Source organism: Diceros bicornis, chromosome 6, assembly GCF_020826845.1.
Source record: "Diceros bicornis minor isolate mBicDic1 chromosome 6, mDicBic1.mat.cur, whole genome shotgun sequence".
Taxonomy (NCBI): domain Eukaryota; kingdom Metazoa; phylum Chordata; class Mammalia; order Perissodactyla; family Rhinocerotidae; genus Diceros; species Diceros bicornis.
The window spans coordinates 34,212,633-34,228,136 of NC_080745.1; the positions used below are offsets into that span (position 1 = coordinate 34,212,633).

Below are 15,504 nucleotides of genomic sequence, written 5' to 3' on the forward strand. Positions count from 1 at the left end.
CGTAGAAAGGAATGAAGTACCAATATATGCTACAACTTGAATGGAGTTCGAGAACATGCTAAGTGAAAAAACCAGGCACAAAGGTCGTATATTATATGATTCCTTTACATGCTATTTCCAGAATAGGCAAAATCCAAAGAGACAGAAAGCAAATTAGAGATTACCAGGGGAGAGGAAATGGGGAGTGATTATTTAATGGGTATGGGATGTTTTTATCAGGTAATGGAAAAATTTTGAAACTAGAGAGAGCTGGTGGTTGTGCAACATTGTGAATACACTAAATACCACTGAATTGTACACTTTAAAAGGATTAATTGCATGTTAAGTGAATTTCACATCAGTTTTTAAAAAGGGGGATTCATCAGTATATTTACCTTTTCTGCTTCCCAGAGACAAAAGTTTTAAAGTGCAAAGACTGATGGTGGAAGAAGAAAAGGATGACCATATTTGATGTGGCAACTCCCGTGTCTGGATATCTCTCCAAATTAATTTTTCACTCATCTCTTTGCATGGAAGAATTTATTCTTAACACACAATATTTTGCCTGAAAATACTGCAGTGTCTGCTAAAATAGAAACAGTGTTTTTTTTATAAAGAGTATATTATTCTTTGGGGAAGCCCATAAACGGCCCAGTTGCTCTGGAACTAATAAAGCTGATAACGAACAAAAGGATATTTTTAGAACCTACATTTAGATGGCGTTCTGTTTTTCCTGGGCACACCATTCTGTCAAGCTACCAGTTGCTTTTTTAAAAAAAATTTTTTTATCAAGGTGAAATTCATGTAACATAAAATTAACCATTTTGAAATGAATGATTCAGTGGTATTTAGTGCATTTGCAGTTGTGTAACTACTAGCTCTATATCATTCCAAAATACTTTCATCACCCCAAAAGGAAAATTCAGTACCTGTTAAGCACATCCTCATAGCACTTATTTTCTACTTTTTTGATTATAGCCAGCCTAATGGGTGTGAAATGGTACCTCATTGTGGTTTTGATTTGCAGTCCCCTAAATGACTAATGAAATTGAACATCTTCAAGTGCTTGTTAGACATTTGTATTTCTTCTTTGGAGAAATGTCTACTCAAGTTTTTTTCTATTTTTTAAATTGGGTTCTTTAGTTGTTGAGTTGTAAGTATTCTTTATATATTATGGATACTAGACCCTTGTCAGATATATGGTTTGCAAATATTTCTCCCATTCTGTAGATTGTCTTTTCACGTTTTTGATAGTGCCCTTTGATACACAAAAGTTCTTAATTTTTTTTCTTAAGGAAAAGTACTATCTTCTTTTTTTGAGGACGATTGGCCCTGAGCTAACATCTGTTGCCAATCTTCCTCTTTTTCTTTTTTCTCCCCAAAGGCCCAGTACATATACCCCAGTTGTAGGTCCTTCTAGCTCCTCTATGTGGGACACTGCCTCAGCATGGCTTGATGAGCGGTAAGTAGGTCTGCCCCCAGGATCTGAACCAGCGAACCCTGGGCTGCCAAAGCAGAGCGTGTGAACTTAACCACTACACCACCAGGCTGACCCCAAAAGTTTTTAATTTTGATGAAGTCTAATTTATCTGTTTTTCTTTTGTTGCCCATACTATAAGTGTCATACCTAAGAATCCATTGCCAAATCCAAGGTCATAAACACTTTCGCCTATTTTTGTTTGAAGAGTTTTATGGTTTTAGCTCTTATATTTGTGTCATTGATCCATTTTGATATAATTTTTATATATAGTATGAGGTGAAGGGTCCAACTTCATTCTTTTGCATGTGGATATTCAGTTGTCCCAGCGTTGTTTGTTGAAGAGACGCTTCTTTCCGTGTTAAGTTGTCTTGGCACCCTGGTTGAAAATCAGTTAGTCATAGATGTGTGGGTTTATTTCTGGACTCTCAGTTCTATTCCTACCATTTACTTTTGTATAGGCTGAGTTTTTTGTTTTTCTCCCTTTGATAACAGGATCATGGAGTTGATAGCACCATTTTCCAGAATCCCAAAAAGCTTCACCTAACTATTGGGATGTTGGTGCTTTTGAGTGAGCAAGAGATCCAGCAGACATGTGAGATGCTACAGCAGTGTAAAGAGGAATTCATTGAGTGAGTAATTCACAGGAGTGGGGAAGGGTGGTCACCCAGTACTGGCTTCTTTTTGGTGTTGCAGACTTGCTTTTGGACTAGGGAACTGGATGACATGGGAACAAGGTGTGTTGACTCACCCGTATATAACACATAACATTGGATCATTGTCTGAAAGATTTAAAATGGATTTAAAGCATGTATTTACACATTTGTATGGAAAGACTCTATCTTAAATTATATCAGTTCAGTTGGCAAAATTTGTTCTTTAACAGAACATCCCATTATTTTCTCTAAGTGGAAATTCTCTTCATGTCTATTGAAGTGTATAGGCTACTGTATTAGTTTTCTGTGCTGCTGTAACATGTTACTACAAGCGTGGTGGCTTAAAACAATGCAAATTTATTGTCTCATAGTTCTGTGGGGCGGAAGTCTGACATGGATTCACTGGGCTAAAATCAAGGTGTCAGCAGGGTTGTGTTCCTTTCTGGAGGCTCTAGGGGAGAATCCATTTCATTGCCTTTCAAGTCCAGCTTCTAGAGGCCACCCACATTCCTTGGCTAGTGGTCCCCTTCTTCAACACTAGCAATGCTGCATCTCTCTGACCCTTAATCTGTTGTCACATCCCTCTCTCTGGCCACAGCGGGGACAGGTTCTCTGCTTAAGGACTGCATGATTGATTGAGCCACCCCGCCTCCCCCAAGGTAATCCAGGATAATCTCCCTACCTCATACTCCTTAACTTTAATCACATCTGCAAAAGTCTCTTTGTTTTTTAAAAATTTTTTTTTTTTAATTTTTATTTATTTATTTTTCCCCCAAAGCCCCAGTAGATAGTTGTATGTCATAGCTGCACATCCTTCTAGTTGCTGTATGTGGGATGCGGCCTCAGCATGGCCGGAGAAGCGGTGCGTTGGTGCGCGCCCGGGATCCGAACCCGGGCTGCCAGCATCGGAGCGCACGCACTTAACCGCTAAGCCACAGGGCCGGCCCTGCAAAAGTCTCTTTGGCACGCAAGGTAGCATGTATACAAATTCCAGAGAGCAGGACGTGGGCATCTTTGGACGGCTGTTACCCTGCTTACCCCAGTAACTCAGACATTATAACATGATTCCTTAGGAAAGTCTTCATTGTATTTCAGAAATGCAGACTTTAATTTTCTTTTTTTAATACAGATAATTTTGTTTGAGTCAGTAAGGATACCAAAAACTGTCCAAGCAATCTGTTTTGGCTCAGGGAAAACAAACATTGCTGTTCTAGGGGCAGAGTTGTTATTCTTTTTACTGTAAAATTTTAGTTTACACATACATCTGACCTAACAGCTTTATTTCAAAGAATCATCTCTTCCCCCTTCTCCCTTTACTCCTTTTATCTAAGATTGATGAAGAACAAGAGAAATTTGAAAACTGACTCACTCGAATAGTTTTGTTTTTACTCACCTATAATATACAGATCCTATACTGTTCTGACATGGCCTTATAGAAATGTTGCCTGGTTCATTGGGTAAAAGAAGGCAAAAGGATTTAGAATTTTTTTTAGTTATATTGTATGTGAAACTGTGTAATATGATGACTTATTTGTGGGCCAGTTCTCTTTTTTCATTAATTGTTTTGAAGACAAGATTTTTTTCTTTTTTTTGGTGAGGAGGATTAGCCCTGAGCTAACATCTGTTGCCGATCCTCCTCTTTTTGCTGAGGAAGATTGGCCCTGGGCTAACATCCGTGCCCATCTTTCTCTACTTTTATGTGGGATGCCGCCACAGCATGGGTTGACAAGTGGTGCGTTGGTGCATACCCGGGATCCAAACTCCAGGCCGCTGCAGCGGAGCGCGTGTGCTTAACCACTACGCCACTGGGCCGGCCCCAAAGACAAGATGTTTTTCTTGAGCAAAATTCTAAGCTGATTAGGCTTGCAGTCTGCCTATTCTTTCTGAATCTTAAACAGCAAAAAATACTTCTTTGTCTTGTTCTGTGCTCAGTGATGGACATAACTGTATTCTGTGAATCTTACCTAAATTCAAAATAATTTGGTGTTTGTAATTAGATATTTATAATTTTCCTTGCATAAAATAAAACTTTATGCTTTACCTTACAAAGCAGAGCAATTTTACCTGGTTTAAGAATCAGTTCCAATACCTTATTTTGAGATTATTTTTTCCTAAATGAAACTGAAAACAGCTGCATTTTTTTGGCTGCCATTAGATAATCCTGCTAAGAAGAAGCTTAAAGGTAGATAAAATATTTGTTTAGAGAAATATTTGGGTTTTTTTACCTTATGAAAATCAGGTCACAGGTTTTTAATCACTGAGGCTTTATCCTGAGCTCTGTGAGGATTTAGCTGAGTTCCTCTCTTTTATGTCTCTTGGTGCCTTTTATGACTAAATGCCAAATCTGAGCCCTTTAAGCGTGTCAGGGTTGGTGTGCATAGGAAATGAAGAGCAGCCTTAATGGTTCCTAAGAATTTTTGACATGACAAGATGAAAACAGTAATTGTAGTTTTTCAAATTCAGCAAAGCTTTTGAAATAGGACAGCTTTACCCTGCCAGAAATCTGCAGTACAGGCAAAAATTTTTTTGAGAATGCTCTTTTCAGAAAGCTGGAAAGATTTGAAACCAGCAAGTAAAGCAAGCCTCCCCAACCCTTTCCTCCCACCTTCCCCTCTGCCATACACACTTGTTTAAAAAGTATGTAGTGCAAAATTAGTTTACTTCTGAGAAGAAGGGTGAGAATTAGAATTGGTTGTTTGCGTTGGTTAGAAGTGCCTTGTTTTTCTAAAAGGAAGAAACTGTCTCCTTAAGTAAAAAAAGATAATAAAGCCCTGGTGAGTAAAATATATCATCTAACTGTTTTTCCCCCTTATCTTGATCTTTGATTTCAGCCTTTGTGTTTGGTATACTTATAAAGAATGTCAATAAATAATGGCATTTCTAACTTGAACCTTTTATGATGTAAAGATCCCAAATTAAAATTTAAAAATGGAAAACATCAGAAGTGAGTAGATTAGTATATAATGTGCTGTAGTTTAATTTGGTGGCTTTTTAAATTGAGGTGTTAAATAAATGTGGCTATATTGGAATTTAACTAAAACTGTAGCAATATATAGATATTTTAAAGAAATGGGTAGTTGAATATTTGGTTTAAATTTTGGCATGGTTTTGAGTTTAAGGGATGTTACCTGACCAGAAAGAGAACTTTGATTTCAATTCTTAGGCTAAAGGCTCATGTAGCTGTATGGATTTTGAATGAATTATGCACAGTGTTCAGTGAACGCTGAAGCTCTAAATGTGTCTCCTGTGACTGTTCTTTGTGAGCTGCAGAACACAAGCAGTGCAGTGGCTGAGGAACTGTATCGTCTGACAAACAGGCAGCACTTCTTTAGCTCCACTGCCACTCTCTTTGTACCTGAGCGTTCCCAACAGTCCTGAGGTAAAACCAAGTAAGAAGTTAAAAAGGAACAATAATGAAGAGAGAAGAAGAGGAGGAAAAATACCCATGGACAGATGTTAGTTCCTAATTATTGCCTCAGCTGTCTCTCAGTTGAGAAGTATGATCACTGGTGTCCTAGATGGAATGAATAGTTTGGTCACTAAGACAAAGAGCATTGATCAGGCAAACTGTTGGATTTCTCTCCTGCTCTCTAATGTCCCTCTTGATAAATCCTAGGGATAGATTGAAAGAGTTTCTGGTTCTACTCTTTTTTTTTTTTTTTTTAATAATTTTATTTATTTATTTATTTTCCCCCAAAGCCCCAGTAGATAGTTGTATGTCATAGTTGCACATTTTCTAGTTGCTGTATGTGGGACGCGGCCTCAGCATGGCCGGAGAAGCAGTGTGTCTGTGCGCGCCCGGGATCTGAACCCGGGCCGCCTGCATCGGAGCGCACGCACTTAACCGCTAAGCCACGGGGCCGGCCCTCTGGTTCTACTCTTAAGACAGGGTTTGGATCCTGTTTCATTTTTTTGTTATTGATACCCCATCTAATTCCAAGGATTCGAGGTAGTTTGTAGTGAGGACATATATACAAAAGAAATGTTAAACTCAGATCAGAAACCATAAAGATGGAATAGGGAGAAGATTCTACCTGAAAACCAAGGTTAAGATAATAGTTGTACTTGAGCATTAAAATTTAGTACTGTTTTCAAGCACCAGTATACTTGAACTAAATTCCAAAAAGAAACACACCAATTATTATAGTTTTCGTCTGGTAAAAAGCAGCATAACAGTTCTTGAGGAGAGAATCCTTTTCTGGTTCTCAGTCCAAGAAAAACTTGTCGTGTAAATCTGAACAATAAGAACTCAGAATGAGGATAAGCATCGTCTTCAAGAGGAGTTTTGCAGAAGATACCAAAACATTGTTCACATGGCTCTTTCTTATATTGACCCCTAGAAATTGAGGATATAACTTTAAATATAAACCAGTAAAAACATTTTAGTGGGAAACTAAACCAATGTTATGGTGCTTTCTGGTGATCTAACTTTGCAGGGTTAGAGCTGAAAAAGTGTGGAGGAATGTATGGTTAGTATTAAACTTTTTTTTTCAAATAAGTTTTGTTGACTGTACTTTGATAGGATTGAATGGCAGTCTTTCATACTGACTTCTTTGGCTAGTACTTGGAATGGAGATACACTGTATTGTTGATTGAAGCTACAGGCCTCAGATAATAGTTCAGACCTTGGCTTGTGTTTTGAAATATCCCACATAGAGGTGGTTATAGGGATACTTATGATCAAGGCCGTCATTTTTCTCGATCAAGTGTCTGTCTAAAATAGTTGAGTTCTTTAGTTTCTTACTGAGAAAAATTCTAGTCTTGTGCAATAATATGGCCTTGAACTTTTAAGGGAATCTTTACCATAGGATTCCTAGGCTACAGAAGAGTCTCCCTATGGCCTCGATTCAATATCAAGAGAACTTTTTTGTAGTTGTCTTTTGATGAATCCTAACATCCTTTTCTCTTTGAGCCAGTACCACATTTTATTCAATGACAATGTAGGCATGTGTCTACATTCTTCTCAAAATTTTCCAGAACAGCTTCTCCCTTTCTAGTAGAGCATCCAATCAATGTTTACCAGAGATTTATGGAGTACTCATTTTGTATATGGTAGTGTGACAAGTGCTGGGGATATAGGAGTGGACAAGATGGATAGAGTCCCTGGCTCATGGGGCTTCAAGACGGCTCTGTGTGGTGAGCTGATTTTTAGCTGGGTTTCAGCTTGGCACAGCAAGGCCTTTTCTGGTTGAAGTAGAAGTCTGTTTAAGGGGTCTGAGAAGAAAGCAGGATGTTGGGGTTTCACTTAACCCCATGTATAAGTAATACATGTTAGTTTTAGAAAAGCCAAAAATTGCAGATAAACAAAAATATCACTTGTAATCTTACCACTTAAAGATAATTACCATTAACACTTCAAAGTATATACTCCCACACTTTTTTTTATTGTATATATGTTATTGTTTCTTTGAAGTGTAATTTACTTAGAGTAAAATGCACAGATCTTAAGTGTAGTTGATGAGTTTTGACAAATGTATACACTCATGTAACCTTACAGAACACTGTTCTCACCCTATGCAGTTCCTTCATGCCCTTTTCCAGTAAATTCACTTCTTCCAGAAGTAACTGCTGTTATGATTTCTATTACCATTGATTAATTTTGCTTGTTCTTTAATGTCATGTAAATAGAATCATTCAATTTATACACTTTTGTGTTTGGCTTCTTTTGCATATATATTTTTTAACTTTTTAACGGATAATCCATTTACATGGTTCAAAATTTTAAAGGTATAAAGGGTATGCAGTGAAGAGTTTCCTTTCCACCGCTCTCCCACCAAGCACCCTGCTCTCCTCTCTGAAGGCAACAGATGTTAGCAGTTTCTTTATATCCTTCCAAAGATTTTATGTATGTACAAGCAAATATATATATATATATAAGTTTTCTTACCCTCATCTTTTGCACAAATAGTAGTATAGCATGTACATTCTTTTTTTTTTTTTTTTTTTTTGTGAGGAAGATCAGCCCTGAGCTAACATCCATGCTAATCCTCCTCTTTTTGCTGAGGAAGACTGGCTCTGAGCTAACATCTATTGCCAATCCTCCGCCTTTTTCTCCCCCGAAAGCCCCAGTAGATAGTTGTATGTCATAGTTGCACGTCCTTCTAGTTGCTGGATGTGGGACGCTGCCTCAGCATGGCTGGAGAAGCGGTGTGTCGGTGCGCGCCCGGCATCCGAACCCGGACCGCCAGTAGCGGAGCGTGCGCGCTTAACTACTAAGCCATGGGGCCGGCCCTAGCATGTACATTCTTGTGCACCTTTTTTTAAACCTAAAAAGGTAGTCATTATGTATCAGTGTCTGAAAAGCTTTCTTAGTGTGTATGGCTTATTAATGGCTCATAGTATTCTGATTTATTTAATCAGTCCCATGTTACTGGATACTTAGTCTGTTGCCAATTTTTTTTTTTTTTTTGTGAGGAATATCGGCCCTGAGCTAACATCTGCCAATCCTCCTCTTTTTTTGCTGAGGAAGACTGGCCCTGGGCTAACATCCATGCCCATCTTCCTCCACTTTATATGGGACGCCGCCACAGCATGGCTTGCCAAGTGGTGCATCGGTGCACGCCCAGGATCCGAACCAGCAAACCACAGGCCGCCGCAGCAGAGCGCGTGCACCCAACCGCCTGTGCCACCGGGCCGGCCCCCTGTTGCCAGTCTTTTGCTGCTCCAAACAGTGCCTCAGTCAAAACCCTTTGCACAAATTATTTCTCATGAGTATGAGTATATTCCTGTTCCATCATATCAGAAGGTGCACATACTGTCTGGTTCTTTCTTTTTTGTGTGTGTGATAAACTTGATTGATGGGTTCAGGTGTGGTCAGCCTGATCCATTTTTATGGAGCTCTCCTTTTAAAGGGATCTCTTTATATTTTCTCCAACCTTTTGCCTAAGTTTTAGCAGCCGTTTGTGATCTTCCCTAGGTCCATTATTTCATCAGGGGTTGTAAAATGGTGATACTCTAATTCCATCATTACTTCTGCATTGATCAGTTGGAATTCTTCTGTAAAGAAGAACTTTCCTTTCTCAAGGAAAGGTTGGATATGTAGCTGAATTCATAAATATCTTTTTCCCTTAGATTTGCCTTCTAGAAATTGAATTCCTTGGGCAAAGGGTTTCTATTCTTGAAGGCTTTTTATAAGTATTTCCAGATTGCTCTTAAAGATGTGATACCAGTTTACACCTCCACTATTGTTATAATGAGTAAAATACTGTTTGCAACTTGTAGAAATAATGAAGTAAGATCTGCGAGATGGATAACACAGTAAATGTCTTTGTCAATCAGAACTGTCGTCGCTTGGCTTTCTCTTAGTACTAATAAATTAGCATTGGGATAAATATAGTGTGATTTTGGAAATACTTGTGTTTCTAGTTTGTGTGCATTGAATGTGTATTAATTTTGGAATTAGAAGGATGGTTAGATAACGTTGTTACTAAACAGAAGCCTTCATTTTGTAATATTTGTATACTAACCATGTTTCAAAATATAATAGCCTTCTTAGCTTAAACAATTATAAAAATCTGTTTTTTCATTTGCAGCAAAATTTCTGGGGGCAAACCCCTGGAAGTAGAGATGGCAGGGATAGAATACATGAATGATGATCCTGGCATGGTAGATGTTCTTTACGCCAAAGTCCATATGAAAGATGGCTCCAACAGGTATGTTTCTGGAATACTTCCTTGGTTCAATCAAGAGGTGCCTAAAAGCATCCCGGTAACTAGTTTTGATTCCTTTTCTTTGAGATTTTATTGTTGTAAAGAGTATGTCAAATCTTTTTCTTTTTTTTAAATGGTAAGCCAGTATCTTGAAAGAGAAATTTGTTTTAGGAAAAAGGATCAGACTTTTAGTCTGATAATTATTGGGTTACTTGGATGGTGGATATTGATAGTAGCAACCTAGTTTTTATGGAATTCAGTGTACCTTCATGTTTTCCAGGGTAATAGGAGGCACGGAGGATGGCATTTTAGGATGATAGTTTCAAAAGTGACATATTGCAGATCTAGTGAATACCAGGACAAAATGGGGATGGTAACTATACAAACTTCATAGTATTATTAAGATTACATTAATCTACATAAAATGCTTAGAACAGTGCTTGGCATATATTAACATTATCAAAACATACATCAAAAAATGTTGGCTATCTTTTACTTTTGTTATTACCACACCTAGATCTCTTCTAATTCTCTTTTATTTCTGAGGCTAGCCTAGGCGTCCAGAGCCATTTCCAATGTTAATACTATTTATTAGTTTACTCAAGGTCTTTGGTGAACAGAGGAGCCCAACTTGAATTGGAAGTTTGTTTTCGTGTGGTCTTCTCATTAGGGCAGGATAGAACACAGCTCACACTGAACCAGAAACCCTCTAGAGAAAATCTGTATCTCTAGGTAGGCCCCCAAATTGATTTACTTTCCTGGAGGATCTCTGCTAAGGTTTCTCTTATCTCAATTAGAATTGATAATTTCAATTATCTTCTGTCTCAGTTCCATTGGAAGTGAATTTTGAGGGGAAGAGAGAAAAAAATGATATAAAATCAGTTTTTTTATATGTTCTAGACCAGATTTTTCTTTTCCAGGTACCTGGCATGTACCTAAAGAGCATACTAATGACCCTGCCGTAATAACTAGGGGCTTATTGCTACTTAATAGGAGATCATGTGCTAGGACATCCCAAAACATTTCTACCAGGTTAGAATTTGATGTTTGGTATAGATCATTTACTTTGTGTTCTAAGTCATAACTATCCAAATGCCTTCACCGTGTTGTAGAACTGCTATGTATGGGATAGATTACTTTTTAACTTTGTGAACAGAAACGGTGAATGATAAGATAGCAGTTCTCAAACATTTTGGTCTCATAATCTCTTTAATTTCTTAAAAATTATTGAGGACCCCGAAGAACTTTTGTTTATATGGGTTATATCTATCAGTATTTACCTTATTAGAAATTAAAACTGAGAAATTTAATATTTGTTAATTTATTAAAAATAATAGTAATAAAATAATTTCTTGTTTATATAAATAGCATAATTTTCATGAAAAATCACTCTGTTTTCCAAACCAAAATCATTTAGTGAGAAGATATGCGTTGTTTTACATTTTTGTGAATTTCTTTACTAGAAGACAGCTGAATTCACATACCTACTTCTCTATTCAATTTATTGTGATATGTTGTTTTGATCAAAGTGTATAAGAAAATCTGGACTCACACAAAAGTGTAGTTGGAAAAGTGAGGAGTACTTTAATAGCCTTTTTAGGTAATCGTGGATATTTGGTACTACTGTAAAATTTGATAAGTCATAGTTTCTTAAAGGTCAGTTGTAATGTGAAATCTGAAACGACATTAATGAACATTTCATACCCAGTTACATTAAAATCCATTGGTCTATCTTGTGTTTTGACTGGATCTTTAACATACGCACAATTTTGTAACATTTGGAAACTATCAGTTCACTGAGTTACGCAGATATTCCAAATGTTGACAGACTTCATTATGCAGTATTAAAAATATGTACAATCAAAATAGTGTGGTACTGCCATAAAAACAGACAAATGGACCAATGGAACAGAATCGAGAGCATAGAAATAAATCCAAGTGTATACAGTCAACTGATATTTGACAAGAGAGCCAAGAATACTAATAGAGAAAAGAGAGGTGCTGGGAAAATTGGATATTCACATATAAAAGAATGAAACTAGACCCCTATCTTATGCTACCCACAAAAATTAACTTGAAATGGATTAAAGACTTAGATGTAAGACATGAGACCATGAGACTGCTAGAATAAAGTATAGGGAAAAAGCTCCTTGACATGGATCTTGGCAATGATTTTTTGGATATGACCTAAAGCAAAAGCAACAGAATAAAAAATAAACAAGCAGGACTACATCAAACTAAAAAGCTTCTGCACAGCAAAAAGAAACAAGCAAGAAAGTGAAAAGACAGCCTACGGAATGGGAAAAAATATTTGTAAACCATATATCTGATAAGGGGTTAATATAAGATACAAAGAACTCATAAAACCCAATAGCAAAAAACCAAATAATCCAATTAAAAAATGGGCAAAGGACTCAAGTAGACATTTTTGCAAAGAAGATTTATGAATGGCCAACAAGTATGTGAAAATATGCTCAGCATCACTGTCATTAGGGAAATGCAAATCAAAACCACAATGAGATATCACCTCACACCTGTTAGAATAGCCATCATCAAAAAGACAAGTGATAACAAATGCTGGCGAGGGTGTGGAGAAAAGGGAATCCTTGTGCACTGTTGGTGGGAATTAAAGTTGGTACAGCCACTATGGAAAACAGTATGGAGGATCCTCAAAAAATTAAAAATAGAACTACCATATGATCCAGCCGTTCTACTTCTGGGAATATATCCAAAGGAAACGAAAACACTAACTTGAAAAGATATCTGCACCCCCTTGTTCATAGCAGCATTATTTACAATAGCCAAGACATGGAAACAACCTAAGTGTCCATCGACAGACGAATGGATAAAGAGGTTGATATCTGCAGTGAGTTATTCAGCCACAAAAAATGAGGAAATCCTGCTATTTTGTGACAACATAGATGGACCTCAAAGGATTTATGCTAAGTGAAACAAGTCAGACAAAGACAGATAATGTATGATCTCACTTATATGTGGAAGCTAAAAAAAAAAACAACCAAACTTATAGAGAAAGAGATCAGATTTGTTGTTAGCAGATGAGGAGGTGGGGGTGGGGGAGAGGGAATTGGAGGAAGGTGGTCAAAAGATACAAACTTCAAGTTATAACATAAATAAATACTACGGATGTAATGTACCAAATGATGAATATAGTTACCACTGCTGTATGATGTATATGAAAGAGAGAAAATCCTAAGAGTTCTTATTACAAGGAGAAAAATTTGTTTTCTTTTTTTTTTTCCATTTCTTTTTATCCTATCTATGAGATGATGGATGTTAACTAAACTTATTGTGGTAATCATTTCAAATATATGTAAGTCAAACCTTCATGTTGTATACCTGAAACCCCATACAGTGATGTCAATTATCTATCAATAAAACTGGAGAAAAAATAAATATATGTGTTAATGTGACTACTAATTTCATCAGAATCTTTAAGTATTAAGAAGCCGTCAAGCTCATGGTGGCAGATACATGTTTTCTAAAATTCTGATTTTCACTTGAAAGCTTGAATTTTATTATTGGCAAAAAACACTGGTAATTGTTTTCCTTGAAGTTCTTTTTTCAGAAAATGTCTGCCAAATAGCCAAGTCTGAATAACCATGATTTGTCAGTTGTTCTTTCAAGCAAAAATGGTGTTCCATGGGCAAAGAGGCTAGGTCAGCGCTCAAGTGCTTTTCCTCCAGACAGCCATCTACGTCCATATACAGCCCAGGTGCTTTATACATACTGCCAGGTTCATCACACAGAATATTCAAAAGACGTACTCAAGATTTAATAAAACTGATCATTTTTACTGCTTCATCGAGGATAAATGAAACAGGCTTTTAAAATTTTTTTTTTTAATTTTAATTTTTTTTGATGTCATAATAGTTTATAACATTGTGAGATTCCAGTTGTACATTATTATTTGTCAGTCACCATATAAATGCACCCCTTCACCCCTTGTGCCCACCCCCCAACTGCCTTCCTCCTGGTAACCACCAAACTGTTCTCTCTGTCCGTGTGTTAGTTTATATTCCACATGTGAGTGAAGTCGTACAGTGTTTGTCTTTCCCTGTCTGGCTTATTTCACTTAACATAATACCCTCCAGGTCCATGCATGTTGTTGCAAATGGGACAATTTTGTCTTTTTTTTTACGGCTGAGTAGTATTCTATTGTATATATATACACCACATCTTCTTTATCCATTCATCAGTTGGTGGACGCTTGGGTTGCTTCCACATCTTGACTATTGTGAATAATGCTACAGTGAACATAGAGATACATATATCCTTCGGAATTGTTGATTTCACGTTCTTTGGATAAATACCCAGTGGTGGGATAGCTGTTGTATGGTATTTCTATTTTTAATTTTTTGAGAAATCTCCTTACTGTTTTCTATAGTGGCTGCATCAGTTTGAATTCCCACCAGCACTGGATGAGGGTTTTCTTCACATCCTCTCTAACATTTGTTATTTTTTGTCTTGGTAATTGTAGCCATTCTGACAGGCGAAAGGCGATATCTCATTGTAGTTTTGATTTGCATTTCCCTAATAATTAGTGATGGTAAACATCTTTTCATGTGCCTGTTGGCCATCTGTATATCTTCTTTGGAAAAATGTCTGTTCATATCCTCTGCCCATTTTTTGATCACGTTGTTTGCTTTTTTGTTGTTGAGTTGCATGAGTTCTTTATATATTTTGGAGATTAACCCCTTGTTGGGTATATGATTTGCAAATATTTTCTCCCAGTTAGTGGGTTGTCTTTTTGTTTAGATCATGGTTTGCTTTGCCTTGCAGAAGCTCTTTGGTCTGGTGAAGTGGCATTTGTTTATTTTTTCTTTTGTTTTCCTTGCCTGAGTAGACAAGGTATTCGAAAAGATCCTTCTAAGACTAGTGTCAAAGAGTGTACTGCCTATGTTTTCTTCGGGGAGTTTTATGCTTTCACATCTTACCTTCAAGTCTTTAATCCATTGTGAGTTAATTTTTGTGTTTGGCCAAGGATAATGGTCTACTTTTGCATGTGGCTGTCCAGTTTTCCCAACACCAATTTTTTTTTTTTGTGAGGAAGATTGGCCATGAGCTAACATCTGTTGTCAATCTTTCTCTTTTTGCTGAGGAATATTGGCCCTAAGCTAACATCCGTGCCTGTCTTCCTCTATTTTTTGTACATGGGACACCGCTACAGCGTGGCTTGATGAGCAGTGCGTAGGTTCTCAGGGATCCAAACCTGCGAACCCTGGGCCGCTGAAGCGGAGTGCATGAACTTAACCACTGTGCTATTGGGCTGGCCCCCCAACACCATTTGTTTAAGAGACTTTCCTTTCTCCATTGTATGTTCTTGGCTCCTTTGTCGAAGATTAGCTGTCCACAGGTGTGTGGGTTTATTTCTTGGCTTTCGATTCTATTGATTTGTGTGTCTGTTTTTGTACCAATACCATCCTGTTTTGATTACTATAGCTTTGTAGTACATTTTGAAGTCAGGGATTGTGATGCCTCCAGCTTTGTTCTTTTTTCTGAGGATTGCTTTAGCTATTCAGGTCTTTTGTTGCCCCATATGAATTTTAAGATTCTTTGTGCTATTTCCTTGAAGAATGTCTTTGGGATTCTGATTGGGATTGCACTGAATCCGTAGATTGCTTTCGGTAGTATGGACATTTTAACTGTGTTGATTCTTCCAATCCATGTGCATGGAATATCTTTCCATTTCTTTATGTCATTATCAATTTCTTTCAATAATGTC

The 15,504-nt window shown here is 37.2% G+C and overlaps 1 protein-coding gene across 6 annotated transcripts in view; it reads left to right on the top strand.

Moving 5' to 3' along the window:
* ASCC1 (activating signal cointegrator 1 complex subunit 1) overlaps nucleotides 1-15,504 on the top strand; it is a 101,681-nt gene that overhangs the window by 42,292 nt on the left and 43,885 nt on the right. For all 6 annotated transcript variants that reach the window (XM_058543231.1, XM_058543233.1, XM_058543232.1 and 3 more), the window contains exons 6-7: nucleotides 1,952-2,088; nucleotides 9,645-9,764. In XM_058543231.1, coding sequence (XP_058399214.1) covers nucleotides 1,952-2,088; nucleotides 9,645-9,764 — 257 coding nt within the window. The remainder of the gene's footprint in view (nucleotides 1-1,951; nucleotides 2,089-9,644; nucleotides 9,765-15,504) is intronic.